This window comes from Mustelus asterias, chromosome 28 (assembly GCF_964213995.1).
Source record: "Mustelus asterias chromosome 28, sMusAst1.hap1.1, whole genome shotgun sequence".
In the NCBI taxonomy this organism is placed as follows: Eukaryota; Metazoa; Chordata; class Chondrichthyes; order Carcharhiniformes; family Triakidae; genus Mustelus; species Mustelus asterias.
Genome location: NC_135828.1, coordinates 17,336,168 through 17,364,090, shown reverse-complemented (window position 1 = coordinate 17,364,090; position 27,923 = coordinate 17,336,168). Strand labels below are relative to the sequence as shown.

Genomic DNA, 27,923 nt, shown 5'->3' with positions numbered 1-27,923 from the left:
ATGGCAGAGAGAGTGGCCAGGCCTTGAGTGGGGTCGTCACCACCCCCCACCCCCTGCCCAGGCATTGTGAGGGTAGAGGGGGCGAGGTGGCCGATCAGAATAGGGTGGCCATCTGCCCAGAAGGAAGACTGCAGCTGACAATGTGGGGTTGACGGTCAGATTTGTTTGGACCCAGTGACAATGAGAGGCAGCAGTCTCCACAGGAGGGGTACAGGGAGCTCTCATCATTGTAGCAATGTGCAAACCTGCAGCATATCAAAGGCTGAGAGCGGCTGGAATTTTATCACCCCGATCACCGCGGGAATCGGAGCAGGTGAGGGGCGGACAATCGGACGGTCCATTGATCTTGGGTGGGATTTTATGGTTTCGGGACGAGGGAGGTCATAAAATCTCGCACAATATGTTCTGCCAGAGAATCTTTCAACACTATTCATCTTTTTCTCGATGGCTGTGAGGCAGTGGGTTCTGTACTCCACTATTTCCTCGCAGTGACATTTAATTGCCATGAGCACGGAGGAATGGAAACCCAAAGGAAACAAACCAAAGGCAGTGGGGTGATTGAAAAGTGTTCATTAAACGGAGTGAATCTGCAAAAGTACGGTGATGTACAATTGACATTCAAGCTTAATTCAATCTCTAACCGTCATCATTTTTATACAGTTGGGCAGCGCAGGGCTGGTAATATGTGATAGATAATCACGTCTAAATATTTAATTTGTTTCTTAAACTCATAACATTGATTTTAATCGTTAAAGAATAAAGGGAATGATGAACTCACTTTCCACGTATTCAGTTTGTCCAGTAGTGCCGAAAGGTACTTAACAATAAAAGAAATTGCCAATGCTAGTTTCAATTTGGCATTAAGGGCAGAACAACTGAAAGATTTTTATGGCATGTGATACACCATCAGAATATAGTGGGCTTGAAATTACATCGAGCTGTAAAAGCAAAGGATATTTCATCTATTTTTTTCAGAAATTCCTCGCTCTTCAGTTTCAGAGGAGCATTCAACTCACTTTTATTTTAAAGTGTCACAAGTAGGCTCACATTAACACTGCAATGAAGTTACTGTGAAAATCTCCCAGTCGCCACACTCCGGCGCCTGTTCGGGTACGTCGAGGGAGAATTTAGCATGGCCAATGCACCCTAACCAGCACATCTTTCAGACCGTGGGAGGAAACTGGAGCACCCGTAGGAAACCCACGCAGACACGGGGAGAACGTGCAGACTTCACACACTAGGTGATCCAAGCCGGGAATCGAACCCAGCTCCCTGGCACTGTGAGGCTGCAGTGCTCACCACTGTGCCGCCGCACCTCCCACGCTGATTGATAGATAATGGAGAAAGAGAGAGAGAGGAATTCTTGATAAAATTTTAACATGTTCATACACATTTGGCCAAGAATTTTATTAGATCCGTTCTTGGTACATCACTGTAACCTTACTGAAAATACCTTTTGCACGCCCAAGGGGGGTTGGCCATCACACCTCTAGAGAGGTTAGAGCAGATCTGGGGGGAATTCCCACTGTTATCTCGCAGTTTTGCATCATGCTAATTTTTATACTAAAGGTGGGATTATTCTACCTGGGTTTTGTGGCTCCCTGACTGGCAGGTCTTAATGCCTGTGCTTAATTCACAGCACAAAGTAGGAGTTAGCAGTGAAAAATCAAAAATAGCCACACGACCAATGCAATGATATTAAGATCTCTGGACTCAAACTGAGCCTTAAAGTTTGAAAGCTTGATTTTCCAAGTAATCGGTCATTTAATTTCCATTTTGATCTGATGGCTGTTATTTGGGGTTCTCGTGTTTATTAATCTTGATTGCAGTAGTCGTATCTTCATATTTGGAAACGGAGGTTCACTTAATGGAATCTGAATTGAATCTGCCTCTTTGTCCCGCGTTCCCATGCTGTAGGGCCATCAGGAATTCAGATCCCATGATGGATGCTGTCTCGATCTTCCTCGGGCTCATTCATTGGCTCCTCAGGTAGAACTAACACCTCTGGCTGGAGCTTATGAACAAGATTGTCTGGGAGGTCGTGATGGATCATATCTCGATCCTCCTCTGGCTCGTTCATCGGCTCATATGGCAAGACCATCTTTGTGTGAAGTAGATACCCAAAGGCATTGCGATCGACGCTCACATCTTCTGTCGCTTCATTCATTGAGGTCTCGTGTAGCTGCTCTCTGCTTGCCCAGAGTTCTTCCTGAGGAATATCGGAAGTGTCATGATGGATCATATCCCTATCTTCCTCGGGCTCATTCATTGGCGTCTCATGCAACACTAGCACCTCTGGTTGGAGTTGGTGAACAAGATTGTCTGGGAGGCCGTGGTGAATCATGTCTCGATCTTCTTCTGGCTCACCATGAGGCAGTACGTTCTCTGCTTGGAGTTCCTGTGGAGTAAAAGTCAAAAGAATATTGAGATGTTGTGTGCCTTTAAGAAATGTATTTTAATCATCTTTCTCTGCAGGATTTTGTCGGCACCGTGTTGTCTGTAGCCTGTGTCCTTAATTGTTACTGAAGCAATATAATGGAGATCATGCTGATTTTAATCTGAACTAATGCAGGGTCCTGTGGTTTTTAGTGTCCGTTGGGATTGCTAAATGGAGCCTAATTGAGGATGATTGACAGGTCAGGTGATATGCCTGGGGGCAACTTTTTTTTTGCAGAGCATTCCACGTTTTTAGTTTGTTTCAGTTGCTGCCAAGAGCTGATGGCAGAAGGCAGCTTCTCTCTTTCTCTCTCTCTTTCTGTCTTTCTCTCTCTCCCCAGAGGCTTTCCGAAAATTCCAAGACTCCCAGACTGGGGACCCTTGGATATTCAATCAACGTTCAAAGGAACAGTTCACAGCAGGTGTTAAAAAGCTGCAAAACCCAGCATCACGTGAGCATACTTGCTTTCTGTGCCAAGTCTGAAGAAGGGTGTATGCCTGTGGGGTGGTGTTTGTGGGATGGCGTTTAGCTTGGAACAACATAGATAGCTAGCTGTTAAGGATTATACTGGATGGGATTTTCCAGCCGCGCTCACCCCAAAATCAGAAAATCCCACCCAAGGTCAACAAACCTTTGAATAGTCCATCCCTGCCCGCTACGATTCCCATGACAGGTAGGATAGGAAAGTCCCACCCACTGTGTCACATTTGAATCTTGTAGTTGATTAAAAAAAAGTTATGCTCATTCTGTTACATTTGTGTTCTCAAATAAACTTTGTTTGATAAAAGCTCCCTAGTGGATCACTTGAATCATACCTGGAGTATGATTTGAGCACTCTGTGTTCACCCTAACACCAAAATCAAACGTAAGACTTAGGATCTAGCCTAACTTCACAAAGTACCTTGGAGTCTCTGGCCTGGGCCTTCAGGCGATGGTAATCGAGGGACTGGATGGCACAATGGGTTAGGATTTAGTCACTGATCAACAAGCTTATCCCAGTAGAACGCTCCTTTCTCTGCTGGCTGCAAGTGTTTCTCAGTTAAAGATGTTTGGTAGTTCAGAGCAGGTTTGGCCCTACCACAACTCAACACAGGTTGGCACGAAATTAAGAATGTTGCTCAGTAAGACATCAAGGGTTCAAACAATGAAATACCAGCTTGGTGGAATAGGGTGCCCTGTCTGCAGATGTGTTTATGGAACATTGTTTGAGAGGCGGTCTTTTATTCCGCACACGACACATTATACTGGACCTAGGATCATCTAAGTGTCACCGTACTGTGCAAAAGGTGAACGACCATCTCAGTGGCCAGGATTGCGATATGATTGCCATCACCTCCACACATATGAAAACCCATCTAAATGGCTGAAACTGAATCTAGAGCAGATAATACCCGCGGTTCTCCAGGCCCGCTAACTCCCAGTGAGGAACACGATGGCTCGGAAAATCCGGTGTCGGCTGTGGAACAGGTTTTTGTTACTGGTCCCCGAACCCGTTTCGATGCTCCCATTCTGCCGTGCCGGCCCCAGACTGGGCAGGAACCCGAGAAATATTCAAATGCACTGTGGGCGGCACGGTGGCACAGTGGTTAGCACTGCTGCCTCACAGTGCCAGGGACCCGGTTTCGATTCCCGGCTCGGGTCACTGTCTGTGCGGAGACTGCACGTTCTCCCCGTGTCTGCGTGGGTTTCCTCCGGGTGCTCCGGTTTCCTCCCACAGTCCGAAAGATGTGCAGGTTAGGTGGATTGGCCATGATAAATTGACCCTACATGTCCAAAGATGTGTAGGTTAGGTGGGTTAGTGGGATAAATATTTGGGGTTATGGGGAACAGGTCTGGGTGGGATTTCTCCTTAGTGTCAGGGGGATTACCTGGGGTTACGGGGATAGGGCCTGGATGGAACTGTTGTCAGTGCAAGCTCGATGGGCCGAATGGCCTCCTTCTGTACTGTAGGGATTCTATGACTCTATGAAAATCTGATTAGTGAGCTTAAAGCCTGGTTCAATTCTGTCCCGCTGTTCACCCACCTCTCCAGCAGGGTCTGCGCTGGGCGGGCTTTGGAACAGGTCCTTGCAATCATGGACCTGGTGTGCTGGACCCTGGGGGCCCAGGCCAGCATCTCCAACCCTCAGCAAATAGGAGCACCCAACCCAAAACCACTCAAATAATGGATCACCCTCCCACCACCATGCAGGATGGCCTGACCTGACCCCCCATTTAGCCCCCCTCTCCCCTTTGACCCCCCACTCAGGCTCTCCTTCCCCCTCAGACCCCCACACAGCTCCCCTTTGACCCCCACTCATACTCCTCCTCCCCCTCAGACCCCCACACAGCTCCTCTTTGACCCCCACTCATGCCCCCTCCCCCTCAGACCCCCACACAGCCCCCTTTGACCCCCGACTCATACTCCCCCTCCCCCTCAGACCCCCACACAGCCCCCTTTGACCCCCGACTCATACTCCCCCTCCCCCTCAGACCCCCACACAGCTCCTCTTTGACCCCCACTCATGCCCCCTCCCCCTCAGACCCCCGCACAACCTCCCCTTGGACCCCCACTCAGGTCCCCCTCCCCCCCTCAGATGCTCACACAGCCCCCCTTTGACCTGCCACTCAGGCCCCCCCTCCCCCCTCAGACCCCCAGACAGCCTCCCATTTGACTCCCCCAACTCATGCCCCCCTCCCCCTCAGACCCCCACACATCCCGCCGCTTAGACCCGCACTCAGGCCACCCTCACCCTTCAGATCCCCGACACAGGCCACCCCCTCTCAGACCCCCACTCAAGCCACCCTTCAGGTTACGCATCTTGGCAATGGTGCACTACCCCTGTCACTCTGGCACTGACATCCTGGCCTAATGTCTTGGGCCTCAAGGGAGGGTCAAGGAGATCCTGCCCTCTGCCACTACCAGGCTGCAGAAGAAGGGTACTCAAAGGGTCCTGGGGTTCGGTGGGCTCGGGCTGGGGGCAAGGGATTAATCTCACCACTCTCCCCTGCGATGGGGGTCCCGTGGCTGGGCTGCGCCATCTAGCCTTGGCAGACCTGAAGGTCACCCCTGGTATGGTGATTTCATGATGTGGAGATGCCGGCGTTGGACTGGGGTAAACACAGTAAGAAGTTTAACAAGACCAGGTTAAAGTCCAACAGGTTTATTTGGTAGCAAAAGCTTTTGCTACCAAGTAAACCTGTTGGACTTTAACCTGGTCTTGTTAAACTTCTTACCATGTTGATTTCAGGCAGCTCTGTGATCAACATCTGAATTCCTGCCTGTCACTGCAAAAATTCTGAAGTGGCCAGGTCACTTTAATCTCCATGCCCCCAGTCACTTGACAGGATTTAAAATCACTGCAGCACTCCTTTCTGCAGCAGTGGTTTTCCTTTATGTCAGAAGCTGCAGGTGTGGGCAGACCCCTTTGAAGTCCTCTGAGAGAGCGAAGATGCCAATTGCACTGAGGGGGGTGTCCCTTCTCCACAGCTATTCCCTCAGCCCTAATGCATTGATACAGCTTTTATTTGACATCTCTGTATCCTCCTTGCAAGCTGAGACCTTTGAAACCCTCTCTATTCCATTGAAAACCTTTAACCTCTGTCAATTTCACCATGCAGTGCTTTGAAATAGGCTTCCATTGACAGCTTCATGGATTTCCACTCCGCTTCCAGTCAGCTGTGTTAACTTATCTTTCCCTTCATACTTGGATGCATCGCAAGTGCTCCCATTGTTCCTAACCACAATGTTTACAAAGACTCGAAGCTTGATTGACAGCTGTGCTTTCTTCAAAGGGAATAGGTGGTTTCACTTCTCCAGACCACTTATTCCTTTGACAAAACAGAGCTGTCAATCAGGCTTGGAGTCCATGTAAACATTGAGGAGGGGGTTGGGTCGGATCACCCTCATGCCTGCCTGGTGTGGAGTGGGGGGGGAGAGAGGGATGAGCCATTATTTACATGGTGGCAGGGGAGGTGGATGCCCCTCTTTTCTGAAGGGTTGGTGGTGCTCCCCTGGTCAGCAGAGGGATGGCACCATTTCCGTTTTCTCGGGGAGGGGGGCCTTCCTCTGACTATGGCGATTGGGGCGCCCTTTAAAAACGGGGCTCCAATCTCTGAAAAGCCAGTCTGCCTACGGGTTTCCTGGGAAGCATAGGCTTGTATCCATTCAGTGGGAGACCCCATCTGGCAGAGGCTCCCAGTGCCAGCGGGAAACACTCTGGCTTCCCCGTTGGCACTTAGTCCCAATTCAAGTTTATTCATTAGTGTCACAAGTAGTCTTACATTAACACTTACATTACGCCACACTCTGGCGCCTGTTTGGGTACACTGAGGGAGAATTTAGCACGGCCAATGCACCTAACCAGCACGTCTTCCCGACTGTGGGAGGAAACCGGAGCACCCGGAAGAAACCCATGCAGACACGGGGAGAATGTGCAGACTCACACAGACAGTGACCCAAGCCGGGTCCCTGGTGCTGTGAGGCAGCAGTGCTCACCACTGTGCCACCGTGCCACCCTCGGAGAATCATGACCAATGTGTGTTCCATTTGTAAAATAGGACTTATTTCCATTGGATGAGTAATTATGGTAGATTATAATAAGCACTAGTTAATATTTACCCAACCATTTGCACTTTGAATTGGAAAATATTGAACTAACTGATGAATATCGCTGGCACTAAGATTAAGGTCATGATTTAATTGATTGTTGAGAGATTAATTTTAATGAATTAATGCCATAATTGCACACAAACCTTAATTGGTTAATGAGGTTATAAACATAACACAGGGAAGATGATGGCTATTTCATGTGTACATAAATAACTTAAAGGGTACCCTGTTATCATTCAGTTTGCAAGGTGTTTACAGCGATGTGAAGTCTTAAATATCAACATGCTTTTGGGTCATTAGAAGTTGGACATTAAAACCAGCGCTGATTCAATGCCAGGCTTTGCTCAGCTTGTTGGTACTGGCAGTGACTTCTCTCTTGCTGCTGCATAGTGGCTGATTAGTATTCAAGCTATCATGCAAACAGGGAGCACAGAAGTGCTGAACAATTAGGGCCCTATATTTGGAGCCAATCGTTCTACTGCTCAATTATCACTGACAACAAAATTGCACCAGTGGCAAAGGGAGAAGTGTTTGGATGAGAATTTTTGGGTGTTAGCCGCTTTTGCAGAGTCTGTGCTTAGTCCCACTCAGCGAGCTAAGGCGCCAGGCAGGGCAAACACAAGGACTTTGATCACTGCACTGAATGAGTGATGGCCTATCTGGAGCTAGCAAACGCTGTTTCAGATAGGCAGCCGTGGACAAGAGTCCTCGGCATGTTCAGGCGGTGAATCTAACTTCTTAGAACACAGTCGTTCCCTCACCCATGACTTCTCTTGGGCTCTGATTTAAAAATTATTGAGGTATCTCACCTCAGCTCCAAGGGACCCAGGTTCGATTCCCGACTGGGTCACTGTCTATGCACGTTCTCCACGTGTCTGCGTGGGTTTCCTCCCACGGTCCGACAGACGTGCTGGTTAGGTGCATTGGCCAGGCTAAATTCTCCCTCAGTGTACCCGAACAGGAGTGTGGCGACTAGGGGATTTTCACAGTAACTTCATTGCAGTGTTAATGTAAGCCTACTGGTGGCACTAATAATTAATAAAATAAAGTTCGGGCAACCCGGGCTTCAATTCCCGAGGTATCAGTTACTGTTGAATCTGTGCGCCTTGCGGTCGCTGCCAAATTCAGGATAATTCTCTGATTCACAATGCCCATTCGCAACACCAGAAGTGATAGGCAGTGAACATCTCCAACCAAAAACAGGCTAACCATTTCCGCATGGCACTCAATGGCATTATCATTGCTGGATCCCCACCATCAATATCCTGGGGTTTACCACTGACCAGAAACTGGACTGGACCATCCATATAAATACCGTGGCTCTAAGAGTTCCTGTTAAAATGAAAGATCGAGGTACTCCATATCACTGAGAGAAGTTCTTGGCTGTTAAAATTTAATTTTAGTTGGTTGTTTTTGTCAATCGTTGCCTGGCACTCGTGTGGTGTAAACATTACTTGTCACCTACCAGTCGCAAGGTTGCCTGTTACCAGGTCTCGCTGCATGCAGGCACGAACTGTTTTGGTATCTGAGGAATTATCTCTGGAGTTGAACACTGTGCAGATTTCAGCAAACATCTCCCACTTCTGACCTTCATCATAGAGGGAAAGTCATTGATCTAAGCAGGTTGGGCCTAGAACACTGGCCTGAGGAACCCCTGAAGCCAAGTTCGGTCATATGAGAGACTAAGTCGGTTAGGATTATATTTACTGCAGTAATAGAGTTATAGAGGTTTACAGCATGGAAACAGGCCCTTTGGCCCAACTTGTCCATGCCGCCCTTTTTTTTTAAACCCCTAAGCTAGTCCCAATTGCTTGCATTTGGTCCATATCCCTCTACACCCATCTTACCCATGTAACTAAACGCTTTTTAAAAGACAAAATTGTACCCGCCTATCATAGAAACCCTACAGTACAGAAAGAGGCCATTTGGCCCATCGGGTCTGCACCGACCACAATCCCACCCAGGCCCTACCCCCATATCCCTACATATTTACCCACTAATCCCTCTAACCTACGCATCTCAGGACACTAAGGGGCAATTTTAGCATGGCCAATCAACCTAACACGCACATCTTTGGACTGTGGGAGGAAACCGGAGCACCCGGAGGAAACCCACGCAGACACGAGGAGAAGGTGCAAACTCCACACAGACAGTGACCCAAGCCGGGAATCGAACCCAGGTCCCTGGAGCTGTGAAGCAGCAGTGCTAACCACTGTGCTACCGTGCTGCCCTGACTACCTCTGGCAGCTTGATCCAGATATTCACCATCCTCTGTGTGAAAAAATTGCCCCCCTAGACCCTTTTGTATCTCCCCCCTCTCACCTTAAACCTATGCCGTCTAGTTTTAGACTCCCCTACCTTTGGGAAAAGATATTGACTATCTAGCTGATCTATGCCCCTCATTATTTTATAGACCTCTATAAGATCACCCCTCAGCCTTCTGCACTCCAGAGAAAAAAGTCCCAGTCTATCCAGCCTCTCCTTATAACTCAAACCATCAAGTCCCGGTAGCATCCTAGTAAATCTTTTCTGCACTCTTTCTAGTTTAATAATATCCTTTCTATAATAGGGTTAGAAGAGTGAGAGGGGATCTCATAGAAACGTATATAATTCTAACAGGGTTAGACAGGGTAGAATTAGAAAGAATGTTCCCGATGGTGGGGGAGTCCAGAACTAGGGGTCATAGTTTGAGGTGAACCTTTTAGAACTGAGGTGAGGAGAAATTTCTTCACCCAGAGAGTGATGAATATGTGACATTCACCCCCGCAGGAAGCAGTTGAGGCCAAAATGTTGTGTGATTTCAAGAAGAAATTAGATATAGCTCTTGGGGCTAAAGGGATCAAGGGATATGGGGGGAAGGGGGAATCAGGATATTGAATTGAATGATCAGCCATGATTAAAATGAATGGCGGAGCAGGCTTGAAGGGCCGAATGGCCTACTCCTATTTCTATTTTCTATGTTTCTATGTCCTGGGTATAAGATGATTGGTCTTTATGTCCCTTTGTGGCATATACACCTGCCAGTGGAGATCTTTCCTACTGAGCCCCATTGACTTTGTTTTTGGGTCAAATGCTTTCTTTGATGCCAAGTGCACCTCATCGCTGGCATTCAGATCTTGTGCCCATGTATGTATCAAGGTTGTAAGGAGACTGGAGCTGAGCAAACATATTGACTGAAATCTTCTGTCCAGGTCCGCACCTAGGGTCTTCTGGAGCCCTGAAAATGAATGGAATTTTGACTGGAACGCCAAATTTTCCATTCTCACTCGCAACGGGTCCCACCACAGACGAGACAGGAGAATCCTGCCCACCAGCTAGGGGCTGGGGGTGGCACAGTGGTTAACACTGCTACCTCACAGCACCAGGGAGCCAGGTTCAATTCCGGCCTCGGGTCACTGACTGTGTGAAGTTTGCACGTTCTCCCCGTGTCTGCGTGGGTTTCCTCCGGGTGCTTAGGTTTCCTCCCACAGCCCAAAGATGTGTGGGTTAGGTTGATTGGCCGTGCTAAATTGACCCTTATTGCCAGGGGGATCAGCAGGAAAAATGCGTGGGGTTATGGGGATAGGGCCAGGGTGGGATTGTGGTTGGTACAGGCTCGATGGGCCGAATGGCCTCCTTCTGCACTATAGGAACTCTATGATTCTAGTGGATGAAAGAAGTTCTTAATATAGTCACAAACCTTTTTTCTCTACATTTAATTTCATACAATATTTTATTCTATTTATTTATTAGTGTCACAAGTAGGCTTACATTAACACTGCAATGAAGTTACTGTGAAAATCCCTAATCGCCACACTCTGGCGCCTGTTTGGGTACACTGAGGGAGAATTTAGTATGGCCAATCCACCTATCCTGAACATCTTTGGACTGTGGGAGGAAACTGGAGAACCTGGAGGAAACCCACGCAGATACGGGGAGAATGTGCAAACTCAATACAGGCAGTGACCCAAGGCTGGGAATCGAACCTGAGTCCCTAGCACTGTGAGCCAGCAGTTCTAACCACTGTGCCATCAATAATGGAGTGGAATAGATGTCGTACAGGCCTTCAGGTTGGATGTGTGCTTTGCTATCCCCTTCTAGGTATCTGTTGCTTCCTACACTCAGCACGTTAGTCAATCATGTTACTTACCTCAGACTTGACAATAACAGTGTGGAGAAGAAGCATTGATCCAACCACAAAAGTAAAGACCCTGAAATCCAAAAAAAATACAAGTTAATGCAGGAAATAAATTTCACACTTATCAAACTTTCTTCCTGTGTTTATAACAGTTTGTGCTTTACTGTTTTCTCCATCTTTTTATTATTCATTTGAGGAACATGCGTGTCGCTGGCTGGGCCAGCATTTATTGCCCATCCCTGGTTGTCCCTTGAGAAGGCGGTGGTGAGCTGCCATCTTGAATCGCTGCAGTCCACGTGCTGTGGGTTGACCCACAATGCCGTTAGGGAGGGAGTTCCAGGATTTTAACCCAGCGACTGTGAAGAAACACTGATATATTTCCAAGTCAGGATGGTAAGTGGCTTGGAGGGGAACTTGCAGGTGGTGGTGTTCCCATGTATCTGCTGCCCTTGTCCTTCTAGATGGAAGTGGTCATGGGTTTGGAAGGTTCTGTCTAAGGATCCTTGGTGAATTGCTGCAGTGCATCTTGTAGATAGTACACACTGCTGTTACTGAGCGTCGGTGGTGGAGGGAGTGGATGTTTGTAGATGTGGTGCCAATCAAGCGGGGCTGCTTTGTCCTGGATGGTGTCAAGCTTCTTGAATGTTGTTGGAGCTGCACCCATCCAGGCAAGTGGGGAGTATTCCATCACACTCCTGATTTGTGCCTTGTAGACGGTGGACAGGCTTTGGGGAGTCAGGAGGTGAGTTACTCGCCGCAGTATTCCTAGCCTCTGACCTGCTGTTGAAGCCACTGTGTTAACATGGTTGAGTCCAGTTGAGTTTCTGGTCAATGGTAACCTCAAGGATGTTGACAGTGGGGGATTCAGTGATGGTAACACCATTGAAAGTCAAGGGGTGATTGTTAGAGTGTCTCTTATTGGTGATGGTCATTGCCTGGCATTTGTGTGGCATGAATGTTACTTGCCACTTGTCAGCCCAAGCCTGGATATTGTCCAGATCCTGTTGTATTTGAACATGGACTGCTTCAGTATCTGAGGAGTCGCGAATGGTGCTGAGCATCGTGCAATCGGTGAACATCCCCACTTCTGACCTTATGATGGAGGGAAGGTCATTGGTGAAGCAGCTGAAGATTGTTGAGCCTGGGTCACTGCCCTGAGGGAGTCCTGCAGAGATGTTCTGGAGCTGAGATGACTGACCCTCCACAGCCACAACCATCTTCCTATGTACCAGGTATGACTTCAACCAGCGAAGAGTTTGCCCCCTGATATCCATTGACTCCAGTTTCGCTAGGGCTCCTTGATGCCACACTCGGTCGAATGCGACCTTGATGTCAAGGGCTGTCACTCTCACCTCACCTCTGGAATTCAGCTCTTTTGTCCAAGTTTGAACCAAGGCTGTAATGAGGTCAGGAGCTGAGTGACCCTGGCGAAACCCAAACTGGGCGTCACTGAGCAGATTATTGCTGAGCAGGTGCTGCTTGATAGCATTGTCGATGACCCCTTCTATCACTTTACTGATGATCGAGAGTAGATTGGGCGGTAATTGGCCAGGTTGGATTTGTCCTGCTTTTTGTGTACAGGACATACCCGGGCAATTTTCCACATTGTTGGGTAGATGCCAGTGTTGTAACTGGACTGGAAGAGCTTGGCTAGGGGAGCGGCAAGTTCTGGAGCACAAATCTTCAGTACTATTGCTGGAATGTTATCAGGGCCCATTGCCCAGGGCTCATCTAACCAAATGTTAACTTAATTTCCATATACTTCAGATCACTGGCTCTTTTTAATAAATGATTTATACTTCAAAGTCATTTTTCCCTCCTTCACATGAGAACACCAAATAGAAGCGTTGGATTAACATTACTCCTTAACATTGCTGAATAAGAGTAGCAACTTAAAATGCTACAAATGTGGGCGGCACGGTGACACAGTGATCAGCACTGCTGCCTCACAGCTCCAGGGACCTGGAACCAAAAGATAAAATGCTGGAAAATCTCAGCAGGTCTGGCAGCATCTGTGAGGAGAGAAAAGAGCTGACGTTTCGAGTCCAGATGACCTTTTGTCAAAGCTTTGAGCTTTGTTATTGTGCGCTACTGTGCCAAAATTAGATGGGGAGAGGGTGAAATGGATTATAAAAATCAGCTGGCTGGGCCAAATGTCCATGTTCTCTCTATTCTATGTAATTCCATGCAAGGGGAGGTGATGGCCTAGTGATATTATCGCTAGACTATTAATCCAGCAACTCAGCTAATGTTCTGGGGGACCCGGGTTCGAATCCCGCTACGGCAGATGGTGGAATTTGAATTCAATTTTAAAATATCTGGAATTAAGAATCTACTGATGACCACGAAACCATTGTGTCGATTGTCAGAAAAACCCATCTGGTTCACTAATGTCCTTTAGGGAAGGAAATCTGCCGTCCTTACCCGGTCTGACCTACATGTGACTCCAGGGCCACAGCAATGTGGTTGACTGCCCTCTGAAATGGCCGCTCTGTTCAAAGGCAACTAGGGATGGGCAATAAATGCCGGCCAGCCAACGACGCCCATGTCCCACGAATGAATAAAAAAAAATGTAACATTAAAAAGCAAAGCTTCTTAAATTAGTAATGCTCGGAGGGGACACAGAGATGGTGGGTTGTTCCATTGTGAATGAAACCAGTTTCCCAAGAAGGTAGTTTGCCCTTACGCTATTCTAATTCACTCACCTATCCACTGCCCTTTATTCCATAAACTGCACATCTTGTACTGTTGTATTAGGCTGGCATCATCACACTGCCTAATGTCTTATTCAGCGCACAGACACTTTTCTGCACTCACATGTCAGTGCTTCTGAATTTGACCAGGAAGCCTGAGATCATCGACTCGCAACATAACCCTGGCAAAACCCAGCTGGAAATCAGAGGGCAAGTTTGATTTGTTTATCCAGTGCAAACATGGAGGAAACAGATGCATTATTCGATGGAATGACCACAGAAAAAGTGGACACAAGAACACAGAAGAAACAAAGGAAGGAGTAGACCAGATGACCTGTTAATCCTACTTTGCCATTCAATACGATCATGGCTGATCTTGGGCTTTAACTCCATTTTCCCTCCCACTCCCTATATCTCTTAATTCTCTGACAGACCAAAAATAGAATCATAGAATCCCTGCAGTGTAAAAGGAGGCCATTTGGCCCATCGAGTCTGCACCGAGCACAATCCCACCCAGGCCCTATTCCCGTCACCCGACACATTTAACCTGCTAATCCCCCTGACACTAGGATAAATTTATCATGGCCAAACAACATAACACATATATCTTTGGACTGTGGGAGGAAACCGGAGCACCCGGAGGAAATCCATGCAGGTTTACAAGATTATGAGTGGCATGGACAGAGTAGATGGTCAGATGCTCTTTCCTAGGATAAAAAAGTCAAGTATTAGGGGACATAGATTTAAGGTGCGTGGGGAAAAGTTTAGAGGAGATGTGCGAGGCAAGCTTTTTTACACAGAGGGTGGTGAATGTCTGGAACGCGCTGCCCAGAGAGGTGGTGGGAGCAGGTACGATAGCGGCACTTAAGGGGCAACTCGATGAATACATGAATAGGATGGGAATGGAAGGACGTTGTAACTGCATAAAGTATTAGTTTAGGCAGGCATCATGATTGGCGCAGGCTTGGAGGGCCGAAGGCCTATTCCTGTGCTGTACTGTTCTTTGACACAGCAAGAATGTGCAAACTCCACACAGACAGTGACCCGAGGCTGGAATTGAACCGGGGTCCCTGGCGCTGTGAGGCAGCAGTGCTAACCATGTGCTACCGTGCCGCCCTGTTTATCCCAGACTTAAATGTATTCAACAATGTAGCATCCACAGCGATGCAGGTGGGCCTGGCTGGGATGTTCTTTGGGAGAGTCTGTGCAGTCTCGATGGGCCAAACGGCCTCCTTCTGCACTGTCGGGATTCTATGACTGACTACACCATGAATATAAACTTTGCTGCTAATCTGGATTCAGGCTGCATCCTCAAACACTCCCAGTGCTATTGAGATCCGTCTGAAAAGGCAGGAAATGCATTAGCAAAAGCTGTGCCTGTCATCCCCACTGGTGATTGTGTTTCTATCAGCATTAGCTTTCACTGAGCCCTGCCAGGGACACTAATATCAGCCACTGCTTGTTCACAAAGTGTAAAATAATATAAGAAATATGTGCTGTCATGTTGCCATCCAGAACATATCCAGTGACGCTGCTGTGAAAGGCTGTGTCAGTGGAGAAAATAAATGCAGAAAGGAATTGCCATTGTCCCGATCCGTAGGCCTAACATTCAGGATTATTTCAGGAATACTGATTATTATTATTATCACTCACTCACTCACTCACTCACTCACTCACTCACTCACTCACTCACTCCACTCACTCACTCACTCCACTCACTCACTCACTCCACTCACTCACTCACTCCACTCACTCGCTCACTCACTCATTCACTCACTCACTCACTCACTCACTCACTCCACTCACTCACTCACTCACTCACTCCACTCACTCACTCACTCCACTCACTCACTCACTCACTCCACTCACTCGCTCACTCACTCACCCACACTCTCTCTCATTCACACTCACTCACTCCACTCACTCACTCACTCCACTCACTCACTCACTCACTCACTCCACTCACTCACTCACTCACTCACCCACCCACACTCTCTCTCATTCACACTCACTCACTCCACTCACTCACTCACTCACCCACCCACACTCTCTCATTCACACTCACTCACTCACTCCACTCACTCACTCATTCTCACATTCACTCTCTCTCTCACTCACTCTCTCACTCACTCTTTCACTTACTCACTCACACTCTCACTCACTCACTCACTCTCTCACTCACTCTCTCACTCACTCTCTCACTCTCACTCATTCTCTCTCTCACTCACTCTCTCACTCACTCTCTCACTCACTCTTTCACTTACTCTCTCACTCTCTCACTCACTCACTCTCTCACTCACTCTCTCACTCTCTCACTCTCTCTCACTCTCACTCATTCTCTCTCTCACTCACTCTCTCACTCACTCACTCTCTCACTCACTCACTCACTCACTCACTCACTCACTCACTCACTCACTCACTCACTCACTCACTCACTCACTCACTCACTCTCTCACTCACTCTCTCACTCACTCACTCACCGACACTGGCTTGGCATGGAGAAGCAGGATTGTGATGGCACACAGCTGTTTGCCATTGTCAACATGGAATCGGACTGGGAATGGGAATTCCGAATTCCCACTTATTTCCATATTCTTGTTTGGCCAACGGACCAAAAATTCCAAACTAATGCGACTGTCCTTACCTGGTCCGTTAGGATAGAAACCTCTTCTCAGTTTGACTGACAGGAGGGCTTTTTCTTGAACAGGAAGGAGTAAGACAATTTATGCGCATGTTTGCAGAGTGATTAGGGTGATTCCAGGAAGGTAAGTTCATAGGATCAGAGAAATCGTACACTGCCCATCCTGTTTGCAGTGACTCTCTGACAGAGCATCTTACCCAGACCCGCTCCCCCCTCCCCCCCACACCCTATCCCTATGATCCCCTATACATTTAGCATGGCCAATCCCCTGACCTACACATCTTGGGTTTCTAAGGGGCAATTTAGCATGGTCAATCTACCTCACCTGCACATCTTTAGACTGTGGGAGGGAACCGGAGCACTCAGAGGATACCCATGCAGACACGGGGAGAATGTGCAAACTCCACACAGACAGTTGCCCAAGCCAGGAATCGAACCCGGGTCCCTGGCGCTGTGAGGCAGCAGTGCTAACCACTGTGCCACCATGCCGCTTGATAATTCAATTTCATTCTGGGCTCAGCAATGGAAATAAGCCACCCTGACCGAGAGCAAACTCTGTGCCCAATCATTGACTGGCACTTGAACCATCGGTGTATCAGGTCACATCTGTACTGTTTGTCATTTGTACCGGAGCTACAGGCTGGACAGCTGGTTTGTGATGTGGAGTGATACCAACAGCGTGGGTTCAATTCCCGTACCGGCTGAGGTTATTCATGAAGACACCGCCTTCTCAAACTTGGCCCTCGCCTGAGGTGGGGTGACCCTCAGGTTAAATCACCACTAGTCAGCTCTCCCCCTCCAAGAGAAGAGCAGCCTATTGTCATTTGGGACTATGGCCACTTTGCTTTAACCTTAACCGTCACACGGAGTTAATACGGGTGGGAAGTACCCAGCTACATAGCACCAGAACAAGTCCAGGACCTCTCTTATATTGCACCCAGATAAAATTCACAGGTATCTAACTTTTGTTGCCCAATCACTAAACTAAAGAGCCAATGATGAGGTGAGGTGTGAGTGACAGCCCTTGACATCAAAGCCGCATTCGAACGGCATCAAGGAGCCCTAGCGAAACTGGAATCAATGAGTATCAGGGGCAAACTCTCCGCTGGTTGGAATCATACCTGGCACATAGGAAGATGGTTGTGGTTGTGGAAGGCCAGTTATCTCAGCTCCAGGACATCTCTGCAGGAGTCCCTCAGGGTAGTGTCCTAGGCCCAACAATCTTCAGCTAGATCATCAATGACCTTCCCTCCATCATAAGGTCAGAAGTGAGATGTTCACCGATGATTGCACAATCTTCAGCACCATTCGCGACTCCTCAGATATTGAAGCAGTCCATGTTCAAATGCAACAGGGTCTGGACAATATTCAGGCTTGGGCTGACAAGTGGAAGTAACATTCACGCCACACAAATGCCAGGCAATGACCATCACCAATAAGAGACACTGTAACCACCGCCCCTTAACATTCAATGGTGTAGCTATCACTGAATCCCCCACTGTCAACATCCTTGGGGTTACCATTGACCAGAAACCAACTGGACTCACCACATAAACACAGTGGCTACAAGAGCAGGCCAGAGGCTGGGAATCCTGCGGTGAATAACTCACCTCCTGACTCCCCAAAGCCTATCCACCATCTACAAGGCACAAGTCAGGGGTGTGATGGAATACTCCCCACTTGCCTGGATGGGTGCAGCTCCAACAACACTCAAGAAGCTCAACACCATCCAGGACAAAGCAGCCCTGCTTGATTGGCACCACATCTACAAACATTCAATCCCTCCACTACCGACGCTCAGTAGCAGCAGTGTGTACTATCTACAAGATGCACTGCAGCAATTCACCAAAGATCCTTAGATAGCACCTTCCAAACCCACAACCACTTCCATCGAGAAGGACAAGGGCAGCAGATACATGGGAACACCACCACCTGCAAGTTCCCCTCCAAGCCACTCACCATCCTGACTTGGAAATATATCGCCGTTCCTTCGCAGTCACTGGATCAAAATCCTGGAATTCCCTCCCTAACGGCATTGTGGGTCAACCCACAGCACGTGGACTGCAGTGATTCAAAAAGGCAGCTCACCACCACCTTCTCAAGGGCAACTAGGGATGGGCAATAAATGCTGGCTAAGCCAGCGACGCCCATGTCCCATGAATGAATTTAAAAAATGATGGTCCCAGTGGCAATGAGCTCTGGGATATTTCACACATTGCCAAATATCGCCATAATTCAGTTACATCTCTTGAGTTTGTAAGTTGTGAAGAGGAAAAGATGAGAAGGGTCTTTTTCCGGCTGGAGGCTTGTGACTAGTGGTGTTCCGCAGGGCTCTGTATTGGGACCTCTGCTGTTTGTGATTTATATAAATGATCTGGAAGAAGGAGTAACTGGGGTGATCAGTAAGTTTGCGGACGACACAAAACTGGCAGGACTTGCAGATAGTGAGGAACATTGTCAGAGGCTACAGAAGGATATAGATAGGCTGGAAATTTGGGCAAAGAAATGGCAGATGGAGTTCAATCCTGATAAATGCGAAGTGATGCATTTTGGTGGGAATAATGTAGGGAGGAGCTACACGATAAATGGAAGAACCATAAAGGGTGTAGAGACGCAGAGGGACCTGGGTGTGCAAGTCCACAGATCTTTGAAGGTGACGTCACAGGTGGAGAAGGTGGTGAAGAAGGCATATGGCATGCTTGCCTTTATAGGACGGGGCATAGAATATAAAAGTTGGGGTCTGATGTTGCAGATGTATAGAACGTTGGTTCGGCCGCATTTGGAATACTGCGTCCAGTTCTGGTCGCCACACTACCAGAAGGACGTGGAGGCTTTGGAGAGAGTACAGAGGAGGTTTACCAGGATGTTGCCTGGTATGGAGGGGCTTGGTTATGAGGAGAGATTGGGGAAACTGGGGTTGTTCTCCTTGGAAAGACGGAGGATGAGGGGAGACTTAATAGAGGTGTATAAAATGATGAAAGGCATAGATAGGGTGAACGGTGGGAAGCTTTTCCCCGGGTCGGTGGTGACGTTCACGAGGGGTCATAGGTTCAAGGTGAAGGGGGGGAGGTTTAACACAGATATCAGAAGGACATATTTTACACAGAGGGTCGTGGGGGCCTGGAATGTGTTGCCCGGCAAGGTGGTGGAGGCGGACACACTGGGAACGTTTAAGACTTATCTAGACAGCTATATGAACGGAGTGGGAATGGAGGGATACAAAAGAGTGGTCTAGTTTGGACCAGGGAGCGGCGCGGGCTAATTGTTCTTTGTTTCTCGTTTCAAGGCTTCATTCTATGATCATCTTGCTGGTGCCAGTACAGAGCGAGACTGCGGATAGTTGGGAACCTGTCTCGGGGGCAGGGAATTCAGATGGTGTTCGTAAAGCAGAAGTGGAAATGAATAGGGTTGGGAAGCATTTTCTGATCAGGGCCAGTGTGATCTCCTGGACTCGTTTCGATCGCCACAGGGGGTCGGAGAGGAATTTCCCAGATTTTCTTTTCCCCATATTGGCCCTGGGGTTTTCACTCTGGGTTTTCGCCTCTCCCTGGAGATCACATGGTCTGGAATGGGGGGGTGGGGGTGAGTTAATAGGTTGTAATGAACAAAGCATCGTAGCTGTGAGGGACAGCTCGGTGGATAGGATATTAGGATGTAGATAGGCTGGAAAATTGGGCGGGGATCCTGGATTCAGGATTCAATCCTGGACCGGGGAGCGGCGCGGGCTTGGGGGGCCGAAGGGCCTGTTCCTGTGCTGTATTGTTCTTTGTTCTTTGTTCTTGAGACATTAATTAAATGATTAAGTCTCTGGCTCAGATCAATTGACCTTTGCCAATATCTTTCACAGTGTCGCACTCAGCGGGCTTGTTTGCTTGTTTTTGACTCAGGTTGATTTAATCTGTAACCGTGCACTGTGTAGATACACGATGAGGCTATTTGTCCCAGGCTGTGCATGAGGATGTTTTTAAATGATGCTTGTGGTTGTCAAATGAAAAGATATCATAGCTGCTGGAAATCAGCGAGGTTTCTTCTGCTGTGTCGTTCTCAGTTTGAACATCAAACCCTTCTCGCACCTTCTATCTTGCCTCAATAGGTGAACAATCCTACATCGAAACATAGAAGATGGGAGCAGGAGGAGGCCATTTGGCCCTTCGAGCCTGCTCCCCCATTCATTATGATCATGGCTGATCGTCCAACTCAACAGCCTAATTCTGCTTTCTCCTTTGATCTCATTCGCCCCAAGTGCTATATCTAGCCGCCTCTTGAATACATTCAATCCTAAAGTAAAAGTTTATTTATTTGTCACAAGTAGACTTACATTAACACTGCAATGAAGTTACTGTGGAAATCCCCGAGTCGTCACACTCCGGCGCCTGTTCGGGTAGACCGAGGGAGAACTTAGCAATGGCCAGTGCACCTAACCAGCACATCTTTTGGACTGCGGGAGGAAACCGGAGCACCCAGGGGACACAGAGAGAACATGCAAACTCCACATAGACAGTGACCCAAGCTGGGAATTGAACCCGGATCCCTGAAGCTGTGAGGCAGCAGTGCTAAGCACTGTACCTTTCTGCTCCACTGCCATCCTTACCTTCAAAGGTCGTTCTTACTGTGAACTCAAATTGGGGATGATTCTGTGTTGGAAGCCAAACTAATTTTCCATGGAGCTGTTGCAACCAGCATCTGCTCAGTGTCAATTTCCCAGAGACAGAAAGGATGTTGTTATGGTGTTCTAAGCCACTCTGCCAGCTAATTACCCATGCACAATGCTTCAACTCTGAGGATAATGGAGGGGGGGGGGGGGGGGGTCACTTGGTGATATCCCCGAACCTTGCTCACAGGATATAACTCTAATTTATTGCAGTGCCCAAGTTAGTCATCTTTTTCCTGTAACTTTGCTGATCCCTTTTTTCCCTCCTGATGTTTTTATCAGATGCCATTTGTTTAGAGTCAATTCTTTCTGGTTTCCTCTTCAAGTCACGAACCTTTACACATATTTTTCTTATCATCTTTCCTGTCAGAGATCAGTCAGATTTCAATATCAGGGAACTGGAAACAGAACCTGGCACAGAGTCACAATAGCAGTTGCCGCAGTGGCAGGTTTTTATCGTGATTTTATTGCCAAATAGTTCATCTTGAATGTTGCTCTGAGAAAGACAGAGACATTGGGTAGTTGAACTGTCTTTGCCTGGCCATCTATTTGTGTGAGATTGTCATACATCGATGTTCCCCCTGGTTAGATACACATCAAATTCATGGCAAAGCATCCTGGCACCTGTGAGTTGAACTTGTAATGGGTACACAGCAACACAGCCCACTCACCTTCTTGCCTGTGCTAACAAAGTCACAGTGCAGTTGGCAAACAGATGTGGGTTAAGATTTGATTTGATTTATTATTGTCACATGTATTAACATACAGTGAAAAGTATTGTTTCTTGCACGCTATACAGCCAAAGCATACCGTTCATAGAGAAGGAAACGAGAGAGTACAGAATGTAGTGTTACAGTCATAGCTAGGGTGAAGAGAAAGATCAACTTAATATAAGGTAGGTCCATTCAAAAGTCTGACGGCAGCAGGGAAGAAGCTGTTCTTGAGTCGGTTGGTACGTGACCTCAGACTTTTGTATCTTTTTCCCGACGGAAGAAGGTGGAAGAGAGAATGTCCGGGGTGCGTGGGGTCCTTAATTATGCTTTGCTGAGGCAGCGGGAAGTATAGACAGAGTCAATGGATGGGAGGCTGGTTTGCGTGATGGATTGGGCTACATTCGCGACCTTTTGTAGTTCCTTGTGGTCTTGGGCAGAGCAGAAGCCATACCAAGCTGTGATACAACCCGAAAGAATGCTTTCTATAGTGCATCTGTAAAAGTTGGTGAGAGTCATAGCTGACATGCCAAATTTCCTTAGTCTTCTGAAAAAGTAGAGGCGTTGGTGAGCTTTCTTAACCATAGTGTCAGCATGGGGGGACCAGGACAGGTTGTTAGTAATCTGGACACCTAAAAACTTGAAGCTCTCGACCCTTTCTACTTCATCCCCCACAAGTGACAGGAGACTCACACTAGCATTGTTCATTCATTGTAAGCCATAGGAATCAAAGTATCCTCTCTCTGTTGGTTCTATAGACCCTCAGTAAAGTGAGTCTGAGCAGTCTCAGCCTGGTTCCTGGTGGATACCAGCACGCTCCTACCCCCAAGTTTTTTTTAATTCATCCCTAACTGCCCTTGAACTGAGTGTCTCTCTTGGCGATTTTTAAAAAAAGTTTAGTTTAAAAATAAGTTTATGTCACAAGTATTACATTAACACGGCAATGAAGTTACTGTGAAAATCCTCCAGTCGCCACACTCCGGTGCCTGTTCGGGTACACTAAGGAAGAATTTAGCATGACCAATGCACCTAACCAGCACGTCTTTCAGAGTGTGGGAGGAAACCGGAGCACCCGGAGGAAACCCACGCAGACACGGGGAGAGCGTGCAGACTCCACACAGACAGTGACCCAAGCCGGGAATTGAACCCGGGTCCCGAGCGCTGTGAGGCAGCAGTGTAACCACTGTGCCACCATGCTACCCAGCCGTAGGGCAATTCAGAGAGCAGTTAAGAGTCACCACATTGTTATGGACCTGGAGTCACATGTCGGCCAGACCAAGTAAGGACGGCAGATTTCCTTCCCTAAAGGACATTAGTGAAAACAAGATGGATTTTCCGACAATCGACAATGGTTTCATGGTCATCATTAGACTTTTAATTCAAGAATTTTATTGAATTCAGATTTCACCATCTGCCGTGGTGAGATTTGAACTCTGAGCATTACCTGGGTCTCTGGATCACTAGTCCAGCGACAATACCACTGCGCCACCAACTGCCACATGTCAGCATTATGCTGACAACATTACACAAGATGGCAGGAAGTGTGCATGTTGTGGATAAGGGGGAATACCCCTTGTTGCAGCGAAGATGTTCTCCTGAGGTTAGCACCCTAATAAGAGATTTAGGGGAAGTTTTATTTATAAAATAAAATCACAAAACTTGCAAGGAAACCATTTGACCTCCTGTCCAATGCCCGCTTTTCAAAAATCTACCCAATTATAGCCACTCTCCTGAGCTATCCCCATGGCCGTGCATTTTCTTCCTTTTTGAGGATATTTAATCCTTCCTTTGGCAAGTTTAAACGTTTTACTAAATGATGGTTCACATTGTACTACTCCAGAAAGTCAGTTGACGAAGATTAGCACTGGAGCATATCTTTTATCCACACTTTGGTATTTATTTACAGAGTTACACATTACAAGCATGCAACCCCTAACCCAATAACTACAGCTATTGTCTCTGTCTATTTACAGAGGGCTCAAGTGAATGCCCAGTTCATGCCCACAGCCTGCATATTATTAAGCTTAATCAATATACAATTAACACACACTCTGGTGCCAACACGCATCTTAAAAACATCACGCTAACTGTTGGCCAAATGAAATATCAATACCTTGAAACAGCATCGTTGCAACATCAGGATATTAATAATGCCTTCGTACAAAATTTATTTGTTCAATATTTTAATGGAAGTGATGATTTAAAATCATTAATACTTTTATGCCACCAATTGCACAATGCATTTCAAGGTCCAAGCAATATTAAAACCAAGACTAAGTGGTTTATGAAGGCAGCCACGGGGCGTTGTATTTTAAAATAAAAATTAAGTTGCACCTATCAGATATATCGCATTATTTTATTGAAGGTCCTCATTAATCATTCATTCACATGTACTAAGAATTTTATCTGGTTCATCTCACTTTAGCTGTGGTCGATTGGACACCACACAAGGTGGACGGCACTAAATTAGCCCTGTGTTCCTGAGTACACAGATGAACAAAGAACAAAGAGCAGTACAGCACAGGAACAGGCCCTATGGCCCTACAAACCTGCGCCGATCATGATGCCTGCCTAAACTAAAACCGTATGCACTTACAGAGTCCGTAACCTTCCATTCCCATCCTATTCATGCATTCATCTAGTTGCCCCTTAAATGCCGCTATCGTACCTGCTCCCACCGCCTCCCCGGGCAGCGCGTTCCAGACATTCACCACTCTCTGTGTAAAAAACTTGCCTCGCACATCTCCCCTAAACTTTTCCCCACGCACCTTAAACCTATGTCCCCTTGACTTTTCTACCCTAGGAAAGAGCATCTGACTATCCACTCTGTCCATGCCACTCATAATCTTGTTAACCTCTGTCAGGTCACCCTTCAACCTCAGTCGTTCCAGTGAGAACAAACCGAGTTTATCCAACCTCTCCTCATAGCTAAAACCCTCCAGACCAGGCAACATCCTGGTAAACCTTTTCTGTACCCTCTCCAAAGCATCCACATCCTTCTGGTAGTATGGCGACAGAATTGTACACAATATTCTAAATATTCTAAAACATAACCTGTTATGTTTGTCTATAAATAATTCTCAATGCACACACGTAGCGTATTTCCAATTTATGGATGTGTACACAATCAGAGAACACTGAGCTTGAACATCAATAAAGTTTATTGTCCAGTATAGGCATGTGACACATCTTTTATACTAAGGATTAAACTAACATAACTAAATCTAATACAGTTAGAAGTCTCACAACACTAGGTTAAAGTCCAGCAGGTTTATTTGGAATCACGAGCTTTCGGAGCGCTGCTCCTTCATCAGGTGAGTGGAGGTAGGTTGGGACGACCACTGTTGCCTCAGAGCTCCAGGAACCTGGGTTCGATTCCCGACTTGGGTCACTGTCTGTGTGGAATTTGCACATTCTCCCCGTGTCTGCGTGGGTTTCCTCCGGGTGCTCCAGTTTCCTCCCACAGAAAGCGGAGAGAGCGGCTCTCTGATGTTCATCCTCTGGTCGGGGGGGGGGGGGGGGGGGGGGGGGGGGTGGGAGGGGAGGGGGTGTGACCGATTATCCCCTGGGGGGGTGGGAGGGGAGGGGGTGTGACGTCTCATCCCCTAGGGGGGGGGAAGAGAGGGGGTGTGACGTCTCATCCCCTGGGGGGGGGAAGAGAGGGGGTGTGACGTATCATCCCCTGGGGGTGGGGGGGGGGAGAGGGGGTGTGATGTATCATCCTCTGGTTGGGGGGGGTTCCGCTGCCTGTCTGTGGCCGATCCCTCCTGGCACCATCACTGGTACACTACCAGCCACAGCCATCTCTCCCGCTCTCTCGCACCTGCAGGGAAGAGTAACCTGTGGCTGGTCGTGGCTGGAATCGGGTGTCGGTAAAGGCGCAATCTGGGTTTGCACGTTCTCCCTGTGTCTGCGTGGGTTTCCTCTGGTGCTCTGGTTTCCTCCCACAAAGGGTGCAGATCGCGTTAAAGGCCCGATGCACAACTTTACCGCGCCAGCGCGAAGTTTTGGTAAAATCAGGCCCATCATCTAGGCTCAAGCTGTGGTTTAGTTGGCGCACCCCCATCTGTTAGTCAGAAGGCTGTGAGTTCTAATCTAAAGACTGAGGGAGTGCTGCACTGTCAGAGGCGCCATCTTTGAGATGCAAGGTTAAGGTTAGGACCTTGCCCTAGTGGAAGTGAAAGAACCAACAGGGTATTTGAAGAAGAGCAGGGGGTGTTGCTCCCGGCAACCAGGCCAAAGGTTATCCCTCACCCAACGTCACTGGAACAAATGACTTGGCCATTGCCACGTTGCTGTCTGTGGGAAAACTGGCTGCCACTGCATTACATCAGAGAGGGCACTTCAAAAAGTACTTTAGTGGTTGTAAGGGAAGCTTTGGGACACAACTCCTTCCTTTGAGTGGAATTTTCCAATCACGCTCGCCTCCAAGACCAGAAAATCCCACCTGAGGTCAATGGACCTTTGCATGGTCCATATCCCATCCGCTAAGATTTCCATGGCGGGCGGGATGGGGAAGTTCCGCCCTTGTACGCAAGCAAGTCTTACGGCTTTGGTCAGTTTTCCAGAGAGTTTATATTAGGGCTTAATGTGAGTAAAACTTTATACATACGTGATACTGACAGATCATCGGCCTGAAGGGATGTTCGGTACATTGACGACAGGACATTGTTAATCAAGGAAAAGAAAGCATTCAAACTAACAAAGGATCAGAACCATGCAAAGCAGACCCAGGGTGAACTGTGAGTCTTGAAGATGAAACTAAAACAGAAAATGCTGGAAAATCTCAGCGGGTCTGACAGCATCTGTGGGGAGAGAATAGAGCCAATGTTTCGAGTGTAGATGACTCTTTGTTCTGGGTCATCTAGACTCGAAACATTGGCTCTCTCCCCACAGATGCTGTCAGATCTGCTGAGATTTTCCAGCATTTTCTGTTTTTGCTTCAGATTCCAGCATCCGCAGTATTTTGCTTTTATCTTACTGAAGATGAAACAGGGGCAGCACGGTGGCATAGTGGTTAGCACTGCTACCTCACAGGATCCTGGGTTCGCTTCCCGGCTTGGGTCACAGTCTGTGTGGAGTTTGCACGTTCTCCCTGTGTCTGCGTGGGTTTCCTCCGGGTTCTCTGGTTTCCTCCCACAAAGTTGTGCTGGTTAGGTGAATTGGCCATGCTAAATTCTCTCTCAGTGTATCCGAACAGGTGCTGGAGTGTGGCGACTAGGGAATTTTCACAGCAATTTCATTGAAGTATAAGCCTTACTTGTGACTAATAAATAAACTTTAACTTTTAACATTGCTTGCCATTGTAGGAGCGAATCTGATTCACATGTCTCAAGACTATAGTTTGAAAAAGCCCACTAAAGTCTAAAGATGAAAGAAACAGTATAGCCAGGTTTTAAACTGTGACTATGTCAAATATCTTTACATTTAACAAGAGATTAAAATATAACAATATAATTCCCACTTTACCTCTTCATCATGGAGAGTGGTTCGATCTCAGCTGATCTTGAGTGTTACTGGAATGCTATGCCGGGCACTTTAGGATATTTATTGAGTTTGAACCTTGTAATGCTGACCGAAGTTCAAAGGCTGGTTGCTTGGGAACGGCAGGGCACACAGATAGATGACTCCTGCTCAGTAACCATTGACGACCTTATCATGTTAGGGGCACAGAGCACAAAACCAACTCAGTGATGATCAATAATAGCAGGACAATGGTGAGGTCTCAGCCTGAACACAGTTTGCAGGTTTATTGCGGAAAGGACATGAAAATGTAGAAAATGTGCAGCAAACGTTCACCTGGATGAACCTGGTAACGGGAAACAGAGTTATGAGGAGGGACACCAGTTACCGGGACTACATACGGGGAGCAGAGAAGGCAAAGAGCAGCTTTAACTGTGTGTTTAAAGACATTACAAAGGGCTTTTGTAAGGTGAATAAAGCAAAACTGTTTCCTCCGGTTGAGGAGTCAAGAGCCACCAATTTAAAATTTAAGGGCGGCACGGTAGCACAGTGGTTAGCACTGCTGCCTCATAGCACCAGGGACCCCGGGTTCAATTCCGGCTTGGGTCACTGCCTGTACG

The 27,923-nt window shown here is 47.6% G+C and overlaps 1 protein-coding gene across 1 annotated transcript; it reads right to left on the bottom strand.

Annotated features, from left to right (window-relative positions):
* Nucleotides 1–557: 557 nt before the first annotated feature.
* On the bottom strand, nt 558–27,384 carry LOC144480283 (uncharacterized). The gene is made up of 3 exons (XM_078199627.1): nt 27,310–27,384; nt 11,158–11,218; nt 558–2,398 (listed from the first exon to the last, which is right to left on the bottom strand). Exons 1-3 carry the CDS (start codon nt 27,318–27,320, stop codon nt 1,931–1,933), a joined length of 540 nt encoding a protein of 179 aa, XP_078055753.1. The 5' UTR covers nt 27,321–27,384; the 3' UTR covers nt 558–1,930.
* Between the last annotated feature and the right edge of the window lie 539 nt (nt 27,385–27,923).

Coding starts and splice junctions, on each gene's coding strand:
- LOC144480283 (XM_078199627.1), bottom strand. Junction 2,399..11,157: donor CTGTTATTGTCAAGTCTGAG/GTAAGTAACATG, acceptor TTTACTCCACAG/GAACTCCAAGCAGAGAACGT.